We start from the raw sequence: 25,749 nt of genomic DNA, 5'->3' as shown, positions 1-25,749 counted from the left end.
TAACCCTGTTATACCTGTAACTGCAATATTAGGTGACAACCACCAAGGGCAGCCACCAAAGTTGTCAGTTTTTAGAACAGGGATGGGGAACCTCCGGCCCTCCATCTGTTGCAAAACTACAATTCCCATCATGCCTGGAGCTTCGCTTCGGCTGTCCAGGCATGATGGGAATTGTAGTTTTGCAACAGCTGGAGGGCCAAAGGTTCCCCCCTCCCTGGTCTAGAATGATACATATACCTTGGTTAGGAAGTGATACACAGATCTGACACTTGAGAGTTCAGGAAAGCTGGGTGAATATGTTTAGTAGCAGTAATGGCAGGTATATTGACCGACAACCAACTTTCCAGGAAACAACAGTATAGGAGGCGACTTTACCTGCTGAATTTTCCAGACATCTGTTGAGGAGGCGACATCTTACTGCACGATAAACATAGGTTAGTGAGGATACAAAGGCATTATTAAAAGGGATGTTCCATACATGATAAACAGAATGGGGCGGTGGGGGCGGGGCATGACACAGGAACCCCAAATAAAGTGGATCCCAGTCATGTTCTGCCCTTCAGGCCTGGTATTAGGCAGATCACACTATTCACTCTCTCTGGAGTGTTCCTTTAGGCTATGTTCACACACTGTAAGAGACCGGCCGGGTCACAGAACGGCCAGTCTCTGAAAAGATCATCCCAGCTAGTATTGCAGTACCGGCCAGATGATCTTTAGGGCCGCAGAATTCTGATGTGGGCGCATCCCTGCACGCCCGCATCAGAAATCCCCACTGCACACTATGGAGCGTACGGCCGGAGCCACTCGCTCCATAGCGTGCACTGACAGGGTTTTCTGCAGCCGCAGAAAACTGACATGTCAGTTTTCTACCGCGCTGTGAGAGATCCCGGCAGGAGCGTATACTATGTGTATATGCTCCGTACGGGATTCCATAAAAGGCAAGGTAACGTATATTTTCATATAAAGCACGGCCGTTGTTCCAATCGGCAACAATGGCCGTACTTTTACGAAAATATATGTTGCGTGAACATAGCCTTACTCTTCAGCAGATATGGGAGCGGGATCATTGGCTGAAGGCTCCCATGTATGTTATATGATCTACACCATATAATATGTGGATAGAAGAGGACTGGCTGAGGATGGGACCGCGGCCGTTCACGGCTCATGAACTGCAAAGCTTCCACTATGCTCACTTATCTTCTCATCCTGACAACGCTGGAGATGACGCCGCTGGGTATTATTATGTCTGTGGAATCGCGATTTAACCTCGGATTTCATGACTCACATTCCAAGAAGTCTCTACCTACAAGCAATAAACAATATAATCCACAGTCATCAGTCACCCGCATCCTCCCTCACCAGCCTCTCTCCATCCTCTAATAGCACAGGGCCCTATATCGGGGTATATACATGGCACAAGAATGATCGGGGGTTAGTGTGTACAGCTCCGAAGGACCAAGGTGGCTCAGACTACCACTCTGTACGTGTGTCCTGGCATCTGGGAGGCTGGGCTCTCTGTCACTTATTGGTGCTGCCGGGTTGTCAGAGCAGCCTGGGGCCTTTAGTTCTGCCATAGCCATAGACCCAAAACTGCAAAGTGAAGAATGACGAACAAAAGAACAACCCACTGTCTGTGTCCCCCAATGATACGAGCAAGAAATATAAATTATATATATATATATATATATTATATACACATACACATATACTGTATAGAAAGGGGAGTGGGCAGATTTACTAAAAGTGTGTAAAAGTGTAAATTTACACTAGACAGTCTAAGTGATTCATAGCGTTTAGTTCAGTGCACATTGAGACGCACTTGTCTACATCCACACCACCTTAAAGAGTTACTGTCACTTTACAAAAACTTTTGACAGGTCACATAGATGTGTCAAAAGTTTTGATCGACTGTCAAATAGAGTTGGAAAAAGAGCTCAGCTAAACACTTCACTCCCAGTCTCAAGTCTCTGATTACAGTGCATCTATGAAGGAGAGTGGTGCACCGCCAAGCGTTTTTACCAGCTCCACCCAACAATCAATTGGGGGGAGGGAAGTTTACACATGGGCCCTTAGGGTCAGTTTAAACTGAGGAATCGGCACCAAGATTCCAAGTGGAATCACCGGCTCTCCACTCAAAGAATTGACATGTCAATTCTTTGTGCAGAGAGTTGCGGAGAGTGGGGGCGCCCCATACCTTACGTTGAGGCGCTGAGACAGGAGGAATTCCGAGCGGAGTCCGTCATATGGATTCCGGTCTGAATTTCGGCGCCGATTCCTGAACTGACCCTAACCAAGCAAAGCTTTTGACGTCAAAGGTTTTTTTGACAGTAACGTAATGATGACAGTGACAAGTAATGATGTTGTATCTCTTATCACAGCACCTCTCACCACGCTGAGCCCATTCACTACTAGGCCACATCCCCTCACTAGATACACTGCAAATTCTGTCATATTTACAACATGAGAAAGTTGCTGCAGCTGCATCCCCCTCTTCTCCTTCCTCTCCTGACTACAATTTACTTGTGGATTTCTGCAGAAAAGTCGGAGACTGACAATTGTTTCTAATTTAAGTTTCTAGTAATCTCCTTGTTCTTAAAATAGTTCTGCCTGGTTCATGATTCATACGTAACAAGGACATGGAATAGATATTCTTACTGAGCATACACAGGATGACCGGCTCATCCGTACCAGCTGGTCATCCGTGGGTTAAGGCGTTGAATCAATGTCATTGACCAGCAAGGTTTTCTGAGAATTGCCTTTATTTTCCTCACCTACTATCAGCCTGTAGCTTCCTGTCGGCCTCCATTATCATGACTCATGACCCATGCAGATGTGCTGGCACACAGTCTCCGGTAAGCCGCTCACCATTATTTCTGGAAGCATCTATGCTGTATTGATCATCCCATTTGACCGTGTTCAGTGCAGGAATCCCACATAAAAGTTGTTACATGACTATAGTGTTATGGTTTTATTTTTTTCCATGCACAACGCTCAGAATTATATATAAGTCTTTTTAATTTAGTAAAACACAGTTCTTAGCAGGAAGACACTTTACCGAGATACCTCGAGAGCCGGCGGGGGAGGGGGGAGAAGAAGCTGCAAAGAGCCTGTAATACTGGAGCAAAAAAAAATGTCCTCAATAAAAGGCATCTTGGTGGATCCTCAGGAGACGGCGTCCATATTGGAATAGCTTCCATCGGTGTAGTGCGCCACCGTGACCTGGAAAAAAAAAAACGAGAAAATGTGAGGAGGCCGTAACTGGAAGGAACCAAGATGCCAGTCGTGTGATTCCGGGAACAAGTGCATAGACCAGTATCTAATAATACAGGAGAGACATAAACAGCAATTACCTCATATACATGTACACCCTATTATAGGAGCCATAACTGGATCTCGCACACATTTATACAAGACACAAAGCAAAGCAGCATTAGAAGAACACAAGGCTAAGTCCTACTCACAGCTGAGGGTTTGCAACAATTGTATCCAGTCCAGAAATGTCTCTATCAACTACTATCCCCATCAGCAACACCAGAGGCGTTGGCAGCTTATCCTGCACCAGGGCAAATATTCAGATTGGGGCCTCCCCTCCCCCTCCTTACCACTCCAAAACATCTCAGCAACACCTGCAAATATTGTACTCTGATTCCATTATTATATATATTATATACTGCACTGTGCCCCCCCCCCCAACAGATATAAGGCACTGTGTCCTACCCCCCCCCCCGCAGATATAATGTACTGTGCCCAACCCCCCCAGATAGAAGACACTGTGCCCCCCCTACCAATCCAAAATATAATGTACTGTGCCCCCCCTCAGATATAATGTACTGTGCCCCCCCCTGCAGAAATGTACTGTGCCCCCCTGATATAATTTACTGTGCACCCCCCCCCCCCCCACATATATAATGTCCTGTGCCCCCCCACAGATATAATGTGCTGTGCCCCCCCAGAAATGTACTGTGCCCCCCCCTCAGATATAATGTACTGTGCCCCCCCCCAGAAATGTGCTGTGCCCACCCCAGAAATGTGCTGTGCCCCCCCAGAAATGTACTGTGCCCCCCCAGAAATGTGCTGTGCCCCCCCAGAAATGTACTGTGCCCCCCCAGAAATGTACTGTGCCCCCCCTCAGATATAATGTACTGTGCCCCCCCCCGCAGAAATGTACTATGCAACCCCCCACATATATAATGTGCTGTGCCCCCCCCAGAAATGTGCTGTGCCCCCCCCCAGAAATGTGCTGTGCCCCCCCCAGAAATGTACTGTGCCCCCCCGAAATGTACTGTGCCCCCCCTCAGATATAATGTACTGTGCCCCCCCCCGCAGAAATGTACTGTGCACCCCCCCACATATATAATGTGCTGTGCCCCCCCCCAGAAATGTACTGTGCCCCCCCTCAGATATAATGTACTGTGCCCCCCCCGCAGAAATGTACTGTGCACCCCCCCACATATATAATGTGCTGTGCCCCCCCAGAAATGTACTGTGCCCCCCCCCAGAAATGTACTGTGCCCCCCCTCAGATATAATGTACTGTGCCCCCCCTCAGATATAATGTACTGTGCCCCCCCTCAGATATAATGTACTGTGCCCCCCCTCAGATATAATGTACTGTGCCCCCCCTCAGATATAATGTACTGTGCCCCCCCGCAGAAATGTAGTGCCCCCCCACAGAAATGTACTGTGCACCCCCCACATATAATGTACTGTGCCCAGTAGTGGGTTATAATAGGGGCGTTTCGGTTGGCAGCCCGGGGTCCTGAGCTCCTGGGGGGCCCATGGCCACCCAAAAAGACTTAATACTTTCAGTGGTGTACTGTCTCCTGGCTACACTTCTGCCATGATTTGCAAAAAATCACTGTTTTTTTATGGCAATTTTGCACAAATCAGGACATCATGACATTATCTATCCTGTACTATGAACGCCAGGCTAGTGCTGCCATAGTTACAGGGGGGGGGGGGGGGCCAGGCTTGGTGAACAGCCTGGGGCCTATGGTAAAGTTAATCCGCCCCTGACTGTGCCCCCCCAGATATAATTTACTGTGCACCCCCCCCCCAGAAATGTGCTGTGCCCCCCCAGAAATGTGCTGTGCCCCCCACAGATATAATGTACCGTGCCCCCCCCCACATATAATGCACTGTGCCCCCCCACCCACAGAAATAATGTACTGCGCCCCCTGCAGATATAAGGCACCCTGCCCCCCCCCGCATATATAAGGCACTGTGCCCCCCCTACAAATCCAAGATATAATGTACCGTGCCCCCCACACAGATATAATGTACCGTGCCCCCCCCCACACACACACAGATATAATGTACCGTGCCCCCCCCACAGATATAATGTACCGTGCCACCCCCACACACACACACACACACACACACAGATATAATGTACCGTGCCCCCCCCCACACACACATATATATATATATATAATGAAGGGTGGCCTTGTCAAAGGGGTGCTCTGGGTGGGAGACCTTTTTTCACTATGGCCCTGGGAAGGGATAGATGAAAACAGCGAGTCCACTTCCTGGCTCCAGCGTTGGGGCCCGTATCACACTACACCGGCTCGATAGTTTGGTAACAGCTGGAGGTTCCCCTTCTCTGCCTTATACTGAAAGTATCTGAACCCACTGCCACCAGCAGGTTTGGCCTACAGTATAAAGTGTATGGCGGCCTCCTGACTACAGATGAGGTCAGTGAATAGGGTTGGCCGTGCTGGATTTTCACTGCCAAACCTTTTTATCTGGCAGTTAGTGAAGGTATATCATGTTGTATTCAGGGGGCAAGGGACCCCCAATTATTCTGATCAGCAAGGCTCCTAGTGGTCAGACCCCAAATAAATCCTGCTTTCCCATAGTGCTAGGTATGACGTGAGGGGACACAGGCCCCCCCTCCCCATGTAATGGAAGGAATGAGTGTTACCCTGCTCTCAGTAACGCTCCCCTGGCAGCCCACCCAGGCTCACAGCAGTTGTTTTCCAGTAATGCACATCGAGGGAAAGCCGCTCTATATTTAAGCTACAGCTTTTGTTGATGCAAAACTATCAGAAACCGAGGCCGAGAGAGTCCCGCCATGAGGCAACGCTAACCAACGTGAAATTTGCATAAATTCACTCATGTGAAACTGTGAGGGTGTTTCTAGATTTCGCCCCTTCAGCCCAGAAAACGTCCAGATTCATCTGGATTTCGGCAGCAGCGGTGATCACATTCGCAGGAAGTATGACTTCAGTTTCTGATGAAGAAAAAAAAAAATCTTACTTCTCTTAAAGAGGAGGGACGACGTAAAGAACTCTCCTCAGGAGTCATGAAACAGCCGACCGCCGATTGTCTTCATTGCAAAAAAGTCAAATGAGTCATGGCACCCAGAAGAGACCTGCGACAGCCTGGTAAAGGGCCGTGCGTCTTACTTCTTCCTCTTCTGGGTAGTGAATTGTGAAATGACTGAGAGTGACGATGGTGACAAGTGAAGTAACGCCGCTCCGCGCTGTCCAGGTGACCACATCAACAAACACCGATCCCACATACTGCAGAAACAACAGCGGCCACAGGACTACGTGTGGCCAACATGGCAGCGCCCCACTAGTTCTGGGAGACTAGTACAAACCCTGAGGAGGTGGGGCACGACACAGCTGCTTGTCCGGGCCAATACTGCTCATAGCAATCAGTTTTTGGGGACTATGCTCTCTAGTTCTGATGTAATAGTGAGGGTAAAAAATATATATATCAATCGGGAGTAGATTTGTTTTTCTGCATATAATATTAACAGACTTAAGGCCCTATTCCACGGAACGATATTTGGCAGATATCGGCCGTTACGGACGATAATCGTCCAGCGCAATAGAAGGCAATTATCATCCAACATTGTTCATGTCGGCTGATCGTTGCGTCATTTGTCTTTCAAACATGTTGAAAAACAAATGACCAGGATAGCAGCAATCTGATGCCGTCGCCCCGTGGAATAGGAGCGTCGGCAGCAGGCCACCACTATCCTCTATGGGCTGCCCGGACGATCAGTGATCACCCGGGCAGCCCCGCTGCGGCCCCTTCCGCACTCCCTTTGTAGGAGGAGACCGGGAGCAGGTAATGTATGAACAGTTTATTTAATCATTAGCCGTCAGCTGCACATGTCTATTACACAGAGCGATACGCACCAGACGGACAGTGATTTTAGGTTTGGACTAGGGCTGGGCGATATGGGCAAAAAATAAAATCTTGATTTTTTAAAAATTTTTGACGATTCTCGATTTAAATCTCGATTTTTTTTTTCCTTTTTTGCTAAATAAACACAACATTTTCTCCCTGCAGCATCAGATACTATTTTAATATTTCAGACAACAACTGTATTGATTTCCAGTGTAACAGAGGCCCCATATAGTATAGGAAATCATGTTTGTGCCTCCATCTACGTAGGGTGTAGTAGTGGAGGTATAGTGGATAGGGGGTATAGGAGTGGAGGTATAGTGGATAAGGGGTGTAGTAGTACAGGTATAGATGAGGGGTGACTGGGGTAAAACTGAAGGGGACTGGGGTGACACTAAAGGGGACTGGGGTGACACTAAAGGGGACTGGGGTGACACTAAAGGGGACTGGGGTGACACTAAAGGGGACTGGGGTGACACTAAAGGGGACTGGGGTGACACTAAAGGGGACTGGGGTGACACTAAAGGGGACTGGGGTGACACTAAAGGGGACTGGGGGACACTAAAGGGGACTGGGGGACACTAAAGGGGACTGGGGGACACTAAAGGGGACTGGGGGACACTAAAGGGGACTGGGGGACACTAAAGGGGACTGGGGGACACTAAAGGGGACTGGGGGACACTAAAGGGGACTGGGGGACACTAAAGGGGACTGGGGGACACTAAAGGGGACTGGGGTGACCCTGGGGGACTGGAGGGACAATGGGGGACACTAAAGGGGACTGAGGGGACACTGAGGGGACTGGGGGGGACACTGAGGGGACTGGAGGGACAATGGGGGACACTAAAGGGGACTGGGGGGACACTAAAGGGGACTGGGGGGACACTGGGTGGACTGGGGGGGACACTGAGGGGACACTGAGGGGACGGGGGGGACACTGAGGGAACACTGAGGGGATTGGGGGGGGGGACACTGAGGGAACAATGAGGGGACTGGGGGGGACACACTGAAGGGGACTGGGGGGGGACACTGAGGGGACTGGGGGGGACACTGAGGGGACTGGGGGGGGACACTGAGGGGACTGGGGGGGGACACTGAGGGGACTGGGGGGACACTGAGGGGATTGGGGGGGGGGGGACACTGAGGGAACAATGAGGGGACTGGGGGGGACACACTGAAGGGGACTGGGGGGGACACTGAAGGGGACTGGGGGTTGACACACTGAAGGGGACGGGGGGGGGGGGACACTGAGGGAACAATGAGGGGACGGGGGGACACTGAAGGGGACTGGGGTGGGACACTGAAGGGGACTGGGGGGGGGGGGGGGGGACACTGAGGGGACTGGGGGGTGACTGGTGCAGCTGGAGGTGATTGGAGCAGGAGGGCACATACATCTCCTCCTCCTCTCACCATCACACACACGCTCCCCTCCCGGCCAGATATGGAGGTCCCGGGTCTGTGGAGGAGGAGGCCGCAGGAACTACAGTAGGTGGTGATCGCATAGCTGCGGGTCACGGAGCTATACAGCGGGAACGGGGGTCTGCAGCGAGCCCCCCGATCCCGCTGTATAGCTCCAGGACGAGCAGCGCCGCGATCACCACCTACTGTAGTCCCTGCGGCCTCCTCCTCCACAGACCCGGGACCTCCATATCTGGCCGGGAGGGGAGTGGGACGCTCAGTGGAAGGGGCGGGGGCAGGTCAGCGGCGGCGCTGTCAGTGGCTGGAGGCCGCCGGCACTGCACCGCCCCTCTCCAGCCTGGCCACCCAGCATCTTCTCCCCGCTCACCCACACCGCCCCTCTACGGCTCTCCCGCCGGCCTGCACCGCAACCCCCCTTCTCTCAGCTCCTCCCCGGCACCGCAGCCCGAAATGATTTTTTGTGAAAATCGAATTTACGATTTTCACAAAAAATCAAATCGATTTCAACGTTCTGGACGATTAATCGAATTAATTCGATTAATCGCCCAGCCCTAGTTTGGACCTAAAGAAACGATCAGCCGATAATCATGGTCTCTAGTAAAAGGAGAGATAATTGACTGAATCAGCTGATTATCGCTCTGTGTAATGAGGCCTTTAGGGCCCTATTCCGCCGGACGATTATCACTTGCATAATCGTTAACGATTAACGATCTCAAACGACCGCTATTGCGAAAGACCTGAAAATGTTCAGTCATTTCCATGGAACGATAATCGTTACTTATGATCAAAATTGCGATCGTTTTTCTTCGCTATTGCGAACGACCGAAGGATGTCTTATTCAATGCGAACAATATGCGAACGTTTTGCGAACGAGCAACGATAAAAATAGGTCCAGGTCTTATAAAGCGATCAACGATTTCTCGTTCGGTCGTTAATCGCTAACTGCATTTCAACCGATAACAATAATCTGAACGATAATCGTCCGGTGGAATAGGGCCCTTAGGCTGCATTCACACATGTGTAGAGGGTCTGATTGAAGCCAGGTGGTCCATCGAAGAACGGACACTACAGAATCTTGACAGGTCCCCAATATCTCCCATTTACTTCTACATTTCTGGTCTTCTTTTATTCTGCAGGATTAGGAACGTTACTGCTCTCAGGACTGTTCTGTCTGCTCAGATACTGCAAATAAACGGAGCTTGTGACGGAGCCCTGGAAAGCGGGCCCCACTAAGCAAGTGTGAACCCAGCCTGACAGCTACGAGCTGTAATGGTTTACAAGTTTTGGACGTAAAGAGGATTGGTTCTATTTTCGCAGAACAAGAAACAAATTTTAAAATATTTTAAGTGTCCCCGTCACTCCAAAACCTTTGACATGTCAGAAGATTTTTAGCCGGGGTCTGGGTGGTCATGCTCTCGCCGTTTAGAACGAGCCGGGAGATGTGTGCGTGGGTAAGAACTTCTCTAGCTGCCTTTTCTGTATTGCTTGATGTTTAACGGAGCCTGAACCCTGCAGCCATGCGCTTCTCCCGGCTCATGATCAAAGGGGGCCTGAGCACCCAGAATCCAACCGATCCAAACTTCTGACATGTCTACGTGAAACCAAAAAGAGGGCAGAGCGCCTCATCGGGTGATAAATTTCAGCAAGGAGTAACAGTAATCCTCACAAAGGACCTGCTCAGCTGGATAGGTTGCATATGAGCCACAACAACCTTACAAACGCACAGTAGTCTATCACAGGCGGCCACAGCAGATTTCACAATACCATCCACCAGTATGGGGCCCGGAAAGAATACCAAAACGAAGACAAAAAAGTAGGATATTCCGCGCCGGCTACCGTTTATTAGTCCATAACGATAACGCGTTTTAAAGCTATAACAGCTTCTTCCTCAGATCACAAGACTTAACACGGACTAAAAAAAACTACAGACATAAAAAGGATATTACCTGGAAACGGGTGTAAAAAAAAAAAAAAAAAAAAAAAAAAAACACTTCTCAATCAGTCCACATACAATTTAAAAACCAAATTTCACATACTAAGAATTAAGTTCCCAATATACTGGCAAATTCATATCTATCTCATCAATACAGTCAGTAGTAGGACTTACAAGATCATGTAAGTCCCACTACTGACTGTATTGGTGAGATAGATATAAATTTGATTCCGATATGAAATTTGATATGATTCTGATACTTCCTTTTAGCAATCAGTGCGGATTTCAGCACCTGGACCCAGCTGATCCGGACATGACAATTTTTATTTTTTTAAATCCAGGACCAGGCCAGGACCGTAACCCTAAAAAGGACAGATTGATCCGATTGGATTCAATACAAAAATAAAAGATGAAGTATATATATCCCCCATCACTCACCGGGACCTCAGAAGAAGTTCTTTATCAGAGGCGTTACCAGCTTTACCCAGAGCTTCACATATCGGCTGGGATGCTGGAAGGTAGCGGGGGTCACTTCAGACGATCGCTCGTACAAATGCTGCTGCTCCTATAGAAGACAATAGAAACACACATGACCTGACAGCACAGCGTCCTTTCATCATGTAAAGCTTCAGCGTTATCCTGTCCAGTTCCACCTGATCCAGACAAGGCAATGGATACGATACGTAAGCAAAGCCCCCTCATCTGGTATCCAGCGCACAGTACGGCTGCAGGATAGCAGGCTAGGGGGAAGGCGATCTCAGAAACATTTACCCAGCATTGTCATTTCTGCACAGTGTTACCGGAGCTCAGATATCGGCACAATATAAGAGCGACAATTCCCATAATGTGAGAACAACAGTGCTCAGCCGTCCTCTGTCATCCCATGTGATCTGCTGGAAAACTGGCATCACCTAAGGCTATGTTCAGGCCTGTGCTGTAGGCCTCTGTCTGTTATTTTTGCTATTCAAACATAAGTCAACAGGGTGTCAGTCACCATTTGTTTTGTCTGTACAACAAATCCGACACAGCGCCATAGCTTCAGATATAAATGGACGTGATAATTCCAATGTAAACAGAGGCACGTTCAGGCCGCCGCCCTGCAGGAGCTGTAATCATGTCGCTGCGGGTGGCCACCCAGCTTTATGCGAAGAATGGTCGGGATACATTTCTATACCAAGAGCGGCCATGGCCTGCAGGTCTCCCCCTCCAGATGACCAAAGAACAATGTAAGTTATTATCCAACCTAGATAGGTGCAATGAAAAACACAGCACACTTCCATAATTTGGAATAGATGAATGAGATCACGTGACATGTTCTAGGGGCTTCACCATTTTAGTAAAGCATTACCAGGGGTGGGGCAGGGGGGCGAAGGGTCCCTATCCCTGCATTGGACAAAGAAGAAAAACCCCTCTAAGGGTACAAACACACACGGCTTATACGCTGCGTATTTACTGCTGCGATACGCAGCAGATTAGATCTAAATAACTGAACACAGTATCAAATCTGCTGCGTATCTGCTGTGTGTGTTTGTACCCTAAATATTGTGGGGGACACCATGCAGAATAGCATACTACTCACATCTCTGGATACTGCTGGGCTCACTTTACAACTGGGTGGTGCATTGCAATGGTACCTTTGTTTAAGAGTAACTTGGTTTAAGAGCATTGCTTTGGTGTAATAGCTCCCTGTACTGGGTGGGAGGGGGAGTGGGGGAGGGGCATGGTCTGCATAGCGGGGTCTACAGCCCTGTGCTCTGACCCAGGAAGTCTCCCTCACCTTCCAAATAATAGCAGATCCACTTCAGGCTGGGGCTTACATGAGGGGACAGGACTGTGAAGGTAATCTCTCCATAGCTGTAACCCCTCTCTCCCCAGACAGAGTGCTGCATGTATGTGCCCACATCTGCCCTGCTCATTCCTTCCTGCTCCCTGCAGTCTCTGTCCGCCTTTGTGTTTCCCATCCTCTCCATTACTGTACAGTAACTTATAATATCACAGATTCTGCTGTTTCTGAATGTTTATCTGTTCTACATGTTATTCAGAATAATAAATTATTTTGGAGGTGTGAAACCAATTGTCTGCATTTCTATGATTTCTTATGGGAAAATTTGCTTTGGTTTAAGAGCGGATTTGGTTTACAGGCACAGTCCCAGAACGAATTATGCTCGTAAACCAAGGCACCACTGTGTGTCTGTATATATATTTATTTAGGGTATAACCCCACACACCATATAGGCAGCGTATTTACTGCTGCGATACGCAGCAAACACGCAGCAGAGTAGATCTAAATAACTGAACACAGCATCAAATCTGTACCAACAAATCTGCTGCGTATTTGCTGCGTGGGTTTGTACCCTTAATATAATTATTATCATCATCATTATTATTATTTACTAATATTAACACTATTATTATTTATTTATTTTTCCCCCATTTGCTGCTCATATCATCCAAGTCACTAGATGAGAGCGGACAGGACCCGTGGACCCTTGCTCGGCGTTTCCTCATCTCAGCTCTGATGGGATTTGTTCTGACAATATGCCAATGCCAGTAAGCTGACAATGCTGGGTGTGTAATAAGGAAGTTTACCCACGTGCATCAGGGACATGGGCCTCATGACAAGCACATCCCACAACCGTAGCAGAAGGGTACTGAGGGATTTCCTGACTTACAGTAAATCTAAGTGAAGGGACGTAAAGGGAAAGAGACTTCAGGGGCCGGTCCCATGGGCTGGTGTAACAGGCTGGTGATGGGCCACGCTTTATGCAAATACCATCAATCTTTTCCATCAGCGCCTGCCTCGTGGTCATTGTCCTTGCTGTAATACAGGGGAGGAAATGGATCCTCGGCCAACAAGCTCATTTTACAACAACTCTTTATATGGAGAAGCGGGTTACAAAACTTCACCATTGATGCGTACAAACATTATTTCTCAATCTGAGTCACATACAGGAAAAAGAAACTGAGAAGTTACAGGAAAGGCAAAACAAATGAACCAAAGGGGGAGTCACTGCTTAAATGGGTAAAGGCCCCCAATAATAAGATGTTACTCTGTGGCAGGGCACCGCACTCTGTTCTGATCACTTGGGAGAGAAGGCCGCTAGTTTCCATCATCTGATCTAAAGTAACTGAAGGGGGTGTCCCAGAGTCAGACAGGCGACAGTCACCTGATCCCTGGACGGTCCCCTGCCCATGAATCAGGAGAACCAGGGTCCCGAGTCCCCACTTCTGAATGAAGCAGCAGCAGTCCCCCATGGACTGACAGTGAGAGCTCAGCCTGCGTGCAGCCATCTACTTGGGTTACATAGACTCTGTACAGAGAGGCCGCATGCACGCTCTACTGCCACTGCATTCAAGAGGGAATAGTCTACTGTTTTAGTGATCAATGTAGGTCCCAGATTTGGGACCCCCTGCAATTAGACACCTATCACCCCATCTTGTGGACCGATGACCAGTACTGATATTGGGAAACCCATCCTATCACTGTAGAATATGTTCTTTAAAGGGGGTCTTCACCTAAACAGTTTCTTTCAAATTAATTGGTGCCAGAAATTTGTAATTTACTTCTATTAAAAAATCTCAGGTATTCCAGTACTTAGCTGCTGTATGCCCTGTAGGAAATGGTGTATTCTTTCCAGTCTGACAGAGTGCTCTCTGCTGCCACCTCTGTCCATGTCAGGAACTGTGTCAGACTAGAGAGAATACACCACTTCCTGCAGGACATACAGCAGCTGATAAGTACCGGAAGACTGAAGATTTTTAAATAGAAGTAAATTACAAATTTAATTTGTAGAATGTTCTTTAAATGGTTTGTTCACCAAAACTTTTTTCTTTCAGAGATTTGTAATTTACTCCTATTAAAAAATATCTTACAGGACTTATCAGCTGCTGTATGTCCTGCAGGAAGTATTGTATTCTGTCCAGTCTGACACAGTGCTCTCTCTGCTGCCACCTCTGTCCATGTCAGGAACTGTCCAGAGCAGGAGAGGTTTTCTATAGGGATTTGCTGCTGCTCTGGACAGTTCCTGACATGGACAGAGGTGGCAGCAGAGAGCACTGTGTCAGACTGGACAGAATACAATACTTCCTGCAGGACATACAGCAGCTGATAAGTACTGCAAGACTGGAGATTTTTAAATAGAAATAAATTACAGATGTCTGGCACCAGCTCATTTGAAAGATTTTTTTTTTTTGAGAACCACCCCTTTAACATTCAGGGAATGGAGACCTTATATTTCTCACAGCATAGGTTGTGTTACATCTGCATTCAGTCTAGACCATCCTAAGTGAGCTAAAGAGTCGGGAGTGGACTATATATTTTATCATCCCCTATATACTGTAACAAATAGAAGATGAGAGAGGTCTGTAAGGCCGATATACCTAGACACTGGATATAACTGCAGCAAATGCTCAGCTGTGAGAAGTGTCAGGACCGTATGTAAGGATGGTTCTGAGCCTCTCACACCTCTCAGGCCAAGTTATTTCTCATTACAGATAAAAATAAAAGCATCTGTCATACAAAACCAAAGATACAGATGGGAGGTCATGGGAGGCAGCTGAGGGGGAGAGAGCAGAAGAGAAACCACCTTAGCAGACGTAGAGGGGATTCTCTATGACAGACACTTCAGCAATGACAATAAAACCACAGACGGCTCTTTAAATAGAGCAAGTCCCACGGGTCATAACAGAAGCCATCACACCCACGAGCCCCCTGTGTCATCATCATCATCACCCCCCTCCCTGGAGATGACGGTCACCTGATGAAGCTGCCGCTGTAGTTCTTGGTTTTCAGTCACTAGGGCGATCTGCGCCTCCAAGTCTCGGTGAACAGACCTGTACCCAAAGTTTGGAGAGCCAATAAGTGTAAGACACGGCGTGTTCTTGCCTGCAGGATACAGCCAGAGACCTGTAGGGGGCGATAAAAAAATTATCGGGTTATAAAAAGCCGAGCGCTATTCATAAACTGCAGAATGTGGAGCTGTCATTAGACAAACAGATATAGTGAAAAGATCAGCGTCGCCCATAAAACATCACAGCACACAGGCGTTCACCCCGCTGTGGTTTCCTGGCAGTCTCTGAGTAGATCAGGATTTACGGTCAGTAGATTGTCAGGTTCGGCTTGTTTCTAAGACATAGGACACCTGAGCTAGGTTTCTATAGCACAGACTGAGGAGAAGGAGAATAAGAGCTGTTCATGTATTGTTCCACCTAAAGCACAGTCCCCGACACTTACTTAAAAGCAGAGCGGGTCCTGACTTGACCACGTTACTCACGTCTTGTGTTACCCAGGCCTGTATGGGCAGAACCCGGGCTTAGCTGCTATCTGAGCTTACGTTAAGAGAGTGCCAGTCATTGTCAGGTGACCACAAAAAAACAGACTGGTAAAATGGTATATCACCCAACTCTTCTAAACTCCTGAACGGCAAATCTAAACAGATGTGACCAGAGAGGACTTGGCATCTCCTTATAAGCAGTGAAAAGGTCAGCAATGGTACAGCCAGATGGGTGCGGGTCTATGCGTCTGTGTCCTCGCCTTATAGTTCAGTGTTTAGGAATGTGTTTATCTGACCGGTTCCTGATGTTCAGATTCCCAATAATCACATTAGTTCTGTTTAACTTGTTTCCTAGTTTGTTAATTGAAAGAAAAAAAACAACTAAAATTATGATTGTATGGGTGGAGCAATAATGTACTATTATATTCCTATCCTTAAAGGAATTCTCCATCAGTAAAGCTTATTGTGTTTTAGACATGTAATGTGATTGACAGCTGTAGCGGTTCCTGAGAACACAACATGGGGGTGTAATATATGCTCAATGGTAATACTAGCTGTGTACTGGTATCTCCAAAGAGCCGTATTAGAGGAAGCAAATCTATAGTGTGTCCTCTCAGTCCGTCTCCCTTAGGTAACTAGATCACAGCACGTCTGACAACCTTGTGCAACTAAATAAACAAGTTTTTCTTCATTCGCCTGTTGAATTGGATTTTCTGGCAGTGACAGCGCTGGTAATGGCACCATTTTTTTGGATTTTTCTTTTTACTCTTGTTTACACACGGGCCCCCCTGGGAGCATCCCGTTTAGAGGTACCACCAGCTTTTGCAGTCCTGTGAATCCAGCTAGCAAGCAAGAGACCCCGGCTTGGATATATACCCTAATTAGGGTGATACGCTACTAGCCCAAGTGGCTTTAAGGTGAGCACAATACCGCCCCTACACTCTCCAGGTTTGCCTCTGGTATCACACGAGGCGCCTGTGCCTCTCTTTGTCTTTATTTTCAGTTCATTCTGTTTGAAGCAGCTGAAGAAAGCTTAAAGTGTCACGGTCATTTTTTTTTGTGTGCAGAAATCAATAATCCAGGAGATTTTAAAAAACTTTGTAATTGGTTTTATTAGCCGAAAAATGCATTTTTATAATGAAAAAGCAGTTTCAAGCTCTCCTCCTGTCTTCATTGTCCTCTTATGGAGAGGGGAGGGGTGGAGGGAGCTACGGCACCAAAACAGGACAACAAAGTTAATTTACAGCTACATCTCCGGGCTCTCTCCTCTGAAGTCAGCACTGACCTCTCTGATCTGAATAGCGGCTTTCACATAGGTCCCGCTGTGTAATCCTTTGTTCTCTGCTCTCTGCTGGTGACTAATCTCCCTCATCCCCCCTCCCCTCTCCATAGGTTACACAGGGCTCGACTGATTTAAGAGTTGAGATTTCCTGATAATGAGCAGTGAATGAGAGAGAGGGGGGGGAAAGCTTTTTGAATGCAGATAATGGCATATTTGCCTAATAAACCCAATTACAAAGTTTCTTAAATTCACATGTACTATTGATTTCTGCAAAAACAACTTAAACGACAGCGACACTTTAAGGATGCTTTCGGCTCTTTTTGACGTCTCTATAAAGAATGGACGGAACTGTAGCCCGCAGCTCCGTTCTGCATACATTTTGCGGTCCATTCTGTGCATGGAGCATAACTCCAGATGGATTGGATTAATGACCGATTATGGAGTGCTATTGGGTTTGTGTGATATCAGATTACAGGGTCTGCTTTTACTTTACCAAAACTACGCCATTGGTAATACAACTATTTAATACAATTATTGGTTCATAGGTAATACAATTAGTTAATGCGATCAATAGCCACAATACAATCTCATAGAGCCCCCTTAAAAAACCATGACATGACAATGATGGGATCACTTAGTTCATAAAAGGGGCGTAGTGGGAGACACCCCTCTTTTCCAAAACACAGTCTTACCTTTAGCATGGAAGGTCCAGTGCTCTCTGAAGTACTCTCGGAGTTGGACTCTTAGCCGCTGTCCTTGTTTACAGACTTCATTATAAAACTGATGCTCTATATGTACATAAGCCACTGGTATAGCGCCTGCAACCCCCTTAGCTCCAAAGAAACCATTGACTTCTGGTGACGCCAAGAGGATGTTGTAGTCAGCCCTTGTGCCCAGCACCAAGTCCATATAACCTTGTGTCAGGTTAAAGTAGCCGGTGGTCAGATGAAGCTTGTCTCCTCTCTCCGCTTCAGTCAGCAAAGTCTCTGTGACCAACTCATCTATCTGTATTCCAAAAGGTTTCATTTGTATCAGCGGGTAAACCCAAGTATCCGGTGGCTCTGTGCCCGAGGCTGGCTCCCGGCTCTGGAAGCTGGCGCTGTGCAGCTCGCACTGCTTGTGTCTTGCCGTCTCTATCACGTTCATTACTCTTTTCTTGGCAGCTTCACAGTATTTGGTTTTGTTACCTGTAAAATTATGAAATTAACTACCAGCCATTTATTACATGTCATATAAGGCCAAATCAATCAGACAGGAAATAAACCTGCATTAACGTCATGTAAATGCTGCCATTTAATCTCAAAGAGCCTTGTAAACTCCAATAACCACTTCCAGAATATAACCTCATCACCTCTTTCCTTTGCCCCTGTGGCCCCCAAGCTGTTGCAAAACTACAATTCCTATGATGGCATGATGAGAATTGTAGTTTCCCACAGCTGCAATAAAGCAAACAAATAAAGTCGTCCATTCTCGTTTTTGACACTTGCCTTCGTACGGGTGCTCCATTCCCTCTTCTACGTGAATCGTATCATCTGGCTCAAGCTGAAGGGAAACATCTCCGACGGCCTCCACCAACTCGCTGAAGAAATCCGCCACTTCTGAGCAGCCCTGCAGCAGAATATAACGGTCCTGGCGATTGGTAAAGTAGGAGTCACTCAGGTTTGCTCTAAAAGTAATCATACAAGTCATGAAATAAATACCGAAACAATGTGGAGCAGGGATCTGCCGAACTATCTTAAAGGGATTTTTCCCGTAAAACATTTGGTTAGAGGCAAAGTGATTAGAGATGAGCGCAACGCAAGCATGCTTGCGTCCAAATGTTCGGCATCTTAATGGTGGTGGCTGAAGAAGTTGGATGCAGCCCTAGGGGGTTTGGAAAAACATGGATACAGCCATGAGCCCCTATTCCACGGGCCGACTGAGGAGCTGACAGCTCTCGTTTGCTCCTCATTCCCCGCTCGCTGCCACCGCCATTACACGCAGTGGCAGCGAGTGCGGGAGGGGCCGCAGGGATGGCTAGATCGTCCGGGCAGCCCATAGAGGATAGTGGCGGTCTGCTGCCACTGTTCCTATTCCACGGGGCGAAGGTAGCAGATCGCTGCTATCACAATCGCTTGTCTTTCAACATGTTGAAAGACAAACAACAGCAACGATCAGCCGACATGATCAATGTGGTTGATCGTTGCCTTCTATTCCACGGGACGATTATTGGCCGAATAAGGCCAATAATCGTTCTGTGGAATAGGGCCTATAGGCTGTATGCAGGTTTATCTGGACTCCCTAGGGCTGCATCCAACTTATTCAGCCACTGGTAATTAAATGCTGAAAGATCGGAGCCGAGTGCTTGAGTTACGCTCATCTCTAAAATTGATTCCGAGTGTCTGGTGTCCCGCTTGCAGCAGAGAGGTACTTTTCTGATTGTGTGTTTTTTGGGGGGGGGGTTTTTTGGTACATTGATATGGGGGCAGCCATCTTGCCTGAACAGTTTTTAGTACTATTTAGTGATCTGCTTTACAACAGGAGCTGTCCCGTTGACATGAATGGAAAACATTACTGGCCATATTCCTAATACTGGGCATATTTCCTGATAACACACTCCCTTTAAGAAAGTTGCTTCTGGTTACAGATAGTTAGATAGTTAGATAGATAATATACCTACCCACTCAGGATAACATTGTCATCAAACAGATAGATCTTCATGTGCTGTAGACCGATTGTCTCGTTAAATCTCTCAGGTGCAAGCAGGCGCAGGAGTCCTCGCAGGTTTGGAGTGTGAAAGAGGGACACGCGTACTCGCTCCGGGTATCTACGCAGCAAGGGGAGCAACATAGTGCGGGAATTCTTCTTTCCTGTGAAGAGAGACAAGATGTGTGAAACAAAAGGAAAATAAAAGGCTATTAAACAGGGCAACAGTGTACGTGTAAGTACAACGGCCACATGCCCCTCCGATGTGATGGAGGTCTCTCAGTGATCACATCACAGGACACAGTACCAGAACCATGACTGACCCCGTGATCCTCTGGTGTAGTCCAGCAGAATGGAGACTTGGAGATCTGTCTGACGCGTTCTGTGCAGGGCTTCCTCTATGCAGTCCACCTTAAACAGCAACACAAAGAACCATTTTAACTAAATTACCCAATGATCTTTAAGCCAGCCACAGAAGTATAGTATCAGTATCGGTGGGGGTCTGACCAATACAGCACCCTGTGACGTTAAGAACACAGGTTGCCCCATCGGCTAGACTCCCACCGATCAGCTAGGTGTCCATTATCCTGTGGATAAAGGATAATTTTCAAAGATAGTAAAACCCCTTTAACAAACCATCTTGCAGATCTGACTGGTTGTTGGGAGTTCCTGCTTCAATTTAGGTAAAATTATCCTTATCATATCAGTAACATATTTCTAATGTCTACGAGATGATTTTTTTAAATTATTATTATTATTATTATTATTATTATTATTATTATTATTATTATTAACCCCTTAAGGACAGAGCCTGAAATGGCCTTAATGACAGAGACAAATTTTATGAATATGACCAGTGTCACTTTAGTCATTAATAACTTCGGGATGCTTTTACCTATCCGGCTGATTCTGAGATTGTTTTCTCGTGACATATTGTACTTTACATTTCTAGTAAATTGGAGTCGATAATCATAACAAATCTTTATGAAAAAAACCCAAATAATGTGAAAAAATGTGAAAAACTGCATTTTTCTGTGCAGAGATTTTATTGTAATCCAATATTTTTCATAATTATAAACCTATTACCAAAGAAATGCACCCAAATAATTATTGCCCCGTTTCTGCAGTTTATAGAAATACCCCATATGTGGCCCTATTGCGCTATTTGACGCAACCACAAGCCTCAGATACAAAGGAGCGCCTAGTGAATTTCAACGCCTCCGTTATATTTGGTCATTTCTGACTGTACCACTTCAGGTTGGTAGAGGCTCTGGGGTGCCAAAACCTAAAAAACACCCCTAAAGGGACACCATTTAGAAAACTACACCCCTCAAGGAATGTAACAAGGGGTGCGGTGAGCATTTGGACCCCACAGGTGCTTCACAGATTTTCCGAACAATATGGCGTGAAAAAAGAAAAATTTATTTTTTACACTAAAACGTTGTTCTAGCCTTCAATTTTTCATTTTCTTAAAGGGATAAGAGGAAAAAAAAGACACAAAATGTGTAGCGCAGTTTCTCCCGAGTACGGAAATACCCCACATGTGGCGATAAAGTGCCAAGGGGGCGCAGGACGAGCCTCCAAAGGGAAGGAGCGCCAATTGGCTTTTGGAAGCTGAATTTCACTGGAAAGGATTTCAAGGGCCATGTCGCATTTACAGAGCCCTCGTGCTGCCAAGACCCTGGAAACCCCCCACAAGTGACCCCATTCTGGAAACTACACCCCTCAAGGAATCTAACAAGGGGCACAGTGAGCATATGGACCCCACTGGTGACGGGCACAAATGTGGAACAATGTGACGTAAAAGTAAAAAATTTCATTTTTTCACTTTCATGGCACAAATGTGCCCGTCATCAAGGGGTCCATATCCTCACTGCACCTCTTGTTAGATTCCCTGAGGGGTGCAGTTTCCAGAATGGGGTAACTTGTGGGGGGTTTCCAGTGTTTTGGCAGCACGAGGGCTCTGTAAATGCGACATGGCGTTCATCATCCATTCTAGCCAAATCCAACCTCCAAAATCCAAATGGCGCTCCTTCCCTTCGGAGGCTTGCCCTGCGCCCACATGGCGCTTTATGTCCACATGTGGGGTATTTACGGACTCGGGGGAAATTGCTCTACACATATTGTGTGTTTTTTTCTCTTTTAACCCCTTGTGAAAATGATAAATTCAAGGCTAAACCAACATTATAGTGTAAAACATGTAATATTTCATTTTCACGCCACATTGTTCCACATTTGTGCCCGTCACCAGTGGGGTCCATATGCTCACTACACCCCTTGTTACATTCCTTGAGGGGTGTAGTTTCCATAATGGGGTCACTTGTGGGGGGGTTCAACTGTCTTGGCAACACAGAGGCCTTTTGAATGCAACATGGCCCCTTAAAATCCATTCCATCCAAATCCAGCCTTCAAAAACCAAATGGCGCTCCTTCCCTTCGGAGGCTTACCCTGCACCCGCATGGCGCTTTATGTCCACATGTGGGGTATTTCCGTACTCAGGGGAAATTGCTCTACACATTTAGTGTTTTTTTTTTATCTTTTAGCCCCTTGTGAAAATGAAAAAATCATGACAAGATTAATGATTTAGAGTAAAAATTTTACAAAAATTACACTAAATGTTGGTCTAGCCTTGATTTTTTCCATTTCCACAAGGGGTTAAAAAAGAAAATTAACACAAAACGTGTAGGGTAGTTTCCCCTGATTACGAAAATACCCCATATGTGGGCATAATGTGCCATATGGGCACAGGGCAAGCCACCAAAGGGACAGAGCGCCATTTAGAGGCTGGAATGGAGGATGGAGGCCATGTCGCAATTACAAAGCTCCTGTGCTGCCAGGTCAGTAGATACCCCCGACAAGTGACCCCATTCTGGAAACTACACCCCATAAGGAATCTAACAAGGGGTGCAGTGAGCATATGGACCCCACTGGTGACAGGCACTTACGTAGAACATGTGCCGAGAAAATAAAAAATACCATTTTTTTTTCATTTTCACGTCCCAAATGTGGCCGTCACTTGGGGGCCATATCCCCGCTGCCCCCCTTGTTAGATTCCTTATCGGGTGTAGTTTCCAGAATGGGGTCACTTGTGGGGGGTTTCTACTGTCCTGGCCGCACAGAGGCTTTGTAATTGCATCCTCTAATGGGAATGGCGGCCATACCTATTTAGCTGGGAAAAAGGGACAATTCTAATTTATTTGGGGGTATTAGGCCAATTATTAGTTTATAAGGTTGGAAATGACAGGTGTCCATCAAATTCAAACTGTGTTGATCCAGAGGAAGGCAAAAAACCCTCGTGAGGCAGACGACAGTAGCCTCATCAATGGGAAAAATTCCTTCCCGACTCCATAATGGCGATCAGAATAATCCCCGGACCAACGTGACCCCTGAAATAGGAATAAGGGACAGAATATAGATAATGTAGAACCCCAGTGACGTGTGGTGCGCCTTGAAGCGATCCAATATGCAGAGGCCGGGGTGATCAGGACAGGTGTCACACTGGAAATGGTGTCCTTCCTGATCCCCCTGTTACGCCACACTCTGCACTTCTTCTGGGGTCTCCTGTTCTCCAGTGTGGGGGACGTCACCTGGAAAATGTTGTCCTGGTGCGATACGGGGTCCCTCATATCCAGAAACGCTGGGTCCGCTCCATGGCTGCTAAATATTAGGGCGCTATTACTACTTCTGATATGTTCGGATCGTGCCGCAAGCTACAGTAGCTCGGGCAGTGAGGGACCGGAAGAGGGGGTGCTGGTATAAAAGTTATCCCGTACAGGTGGTGGTAACCTTTATCCAGCAGCGGGAAGATCAGTTCCCGGACGATCTTCCCACTTGTTCCGAGGATGGGGGGGGGGGGGGGGGGAGTGGGCATCTGGGGGCTGGATTCGGGTGTTCCTTCCTACATACACTCTAAGGGTACATGCACACTACGGAATCGCGACAGATAACCCTTCGTGCATTCCGCAGTTGGCACCCGCCGGCGGACTGATGCAGGCGCACGTCTCCGTCCGTGTCATAGACTCCATTCTATGCACGGGCGGATTCCGCTCTCCGTCCAACGTGTTCATTCTTTGGATGGACGACGGAATCCGCCCGTGCATAACATGGAGTCTATGACACGGATGGAGACGCGCGCCTCCATCAGTCCGCCGGCGGGTGCCAGCTGCGGAATGCACAAAGGGTTATCCTTCGCCATTCCGCAGTGTGCATGTACCCTAAATCTGTAAGTGTACCCAGAGGTACTCTCACAGAGTTTGTAGAATTTCACACCATACCGTCATCTCTTATTGGGACGGTACTGGCGGAAAAGACGTGTCTGGGGGGCAGCGTACGCTACGCTACCCCCAGACACGTCACTGGATGATGAGGATGAATGGAGGAAAGAAGGATCCCCCCCATTCATCCTCACTGGCTGTTTCGGTGTCGGAGGCAATAATAACGTATCCCTCTGACACCGAAAACACCCTGGGGGCCATCTTTATATGGGGACTAGTATATGGGGTATGTAGTGGTGTAGTGTCAAACTTTATTCAATGTAGTGTGGTGTAATGTAGTGTTTTTTACGTGTTTTTTTTACAGTAAGTATAAAAAAAATCTACGCCAACAAAGGAGTTGCTGATAAATGCCGCACTTATGTGCGGCACTTATAAGCAGACCGTGGCAGTAGAATATAGAAAAAAAACACCCTACGCCAAAAAGGAGGAGTTGCTGATTAGCAGCGCACTTTTGTGCGATGCTAATCAACACTCAGCGGCGATAGGGTGCGGAAAATAGAAAAAAAAAAATTGGGGAAAAAAAAACAAACACTTTTTCTATATTCTGAATATCCCTGTAGCTGCTGATAAGTGTATTACACATATCAGCCGCTAGGGGGCAGCAGAGCGCAAAATCCGGAAAATGACGAGGCTGGAGCCGAAAATAGCCGAAAGAAGACGACGAGGACCGCCGGAAAGACCCGAAGACCGAACGGAATGACGGAGGACGCCGCGAACCCGGAAGCCGCCGATCAGGAGCCCGGGACAGGTGAGTAATGTACAAATACCTGCTCTGGACCCCTCGGCTACCTAGCTGAGGGGTCCAGGGCAGGTATTTACTATTTTGTGGGACTCTGATCGCCGTGCCACCGGCCCGATCGCCGTGAACGGCCGGCCGGCCGTTCACGGCGATCGGGCCGGTGGCACGGCGATCAACATTACTTTACATTACATTACTGTCCTCGGACAGCACCGACCGCCATTTTTTTCCGGGTCATCGGGTCACCGATGACCCGGAAAGGTTCCGATCGCCGCTATTGGCTGATCTGAATTGATCAGCCTATAGCAGCGATCGTAAGCACGGGGGGTGTTAACCACCCCCCGTGCCGAGAAGCTATGATGGCCTGCTATGATTTATAGCAGGCCATCTTCCCCGACCGCTGTGTGTGAACACGCAGCGATCGGGGAAACATCGGGCGTAAATTTACGCCCTGATGCGCTAAGTACCAGGGCGCCAGGGCGTAAGTTTACGCCCGATGTCGTTAAGGGGTTAAAATTAAAAAGACAATATAAACATTCAGAGACCACACAGGGCAACAGCAAATAGCAGTAAGAGCACCACAGCCGCTCACCAGTTCTTGTTCCAGGACTCCTGTTCCCAGGTAGAGAGACGCCATTGTGATTCTCTTCTTGGCAGTTTTTACCTGAGCCTAAAGAGAAAGAAAAATTTTCAGATTTTAGACCATCTGAGCACCCGGCGTATCGTACACTATACCCAAGGGTCATATAAGAGAATGCTAGGTTATACTAGGTGCATGATTTTTGTAAGGGTTTTTTGGCTAGCAATTGTACCAAATACAGGAGTGAGTGCAAAAGACAGGAAATGGTGCAAATTGTTCTGTTAGGTAAATTGTTCCCTTTCTGGTGTTGGTAAAAATACTGACCAAAATATGGCGTGCGCCCAGTCTGCAAAACCACTGCCAATTCTTTACCGGCACAGTTACACTGTAAATCTCTTTTAGTATTTTTATATTAACTATTTTAG

General features: G+C 47.3%; 1 protein-coding gene across 1 annotated transcript in view; it reads right to left on the bottom strand.

Moving 5' to 3' along the window:
* Positions 1 to 2,955: 2,955 nt before the first annotated feature.
* The window catches only part of PGS1 (phosphatidylglycerophosphate synthase 1), a 43,525-nt gene continuing 20,731 nt past the window's right edge, over positions 2,956 to 25,749 (bottom strand). The window contains exons 3-10 of the mRNA XM_069951546.1: positions 25,337 to 25,414; positions 20,055 to 20,142; positions 19,706 to 19,895; positions 18,534 to 18,712; positions 17,739 to 18,233; positions 15,249 to 15,397; positions 10,930 to 11,056; positions 2,956 to 3,219 (exon numbers count right to left, since the gene is read on the bottom strand). Coding sequence (XP_069807647.1) covers positions 10,937 to 11,056; positions 15,249 to 15,397; positions 17,739 to 18,233; positions 18,534 to 18,712; positions 19,706 to 19,895; positions 20,055 to 20,142; positions 25,337 to 25,414 — 1,299 coding nt within the window. The 3' untranslated portion in view covers positions 2,956 to 3,219; positions 10,930 to 10,936. The remainder of the gene's footprint in view (positions 3,220 to 10,929; positions 11,057 to 15,248; positions 15,398 to 17,738; positions 18,234 to 18,533; positions 18,713 to 19,705; positions 19,896 to 20,054; positions 20,143 to 25,336; positions 25,415 to 25,749) is intronic.

Source organism: Dendropsophus ebraccatus, chromosome 14 (assembly GCF_027789765.1).
Source record: "Dendropsophus ebraccatus isolate aDenEbr1 chromosome 14, aDenEbr1.pat, whole genome shotgun sequence".
Lineage (NCBI taxonomy): Eukaryota > Metazoa > Chordata > Amphibia > Anura > Hylidae > Dendropsophus > Dendropsophus ebraccatus.
The sequence above is the reverse complement of the archived record's forward strand: the minus strand, read 5'-3'. Positions and strand labels throughout refer to the sequence as shown.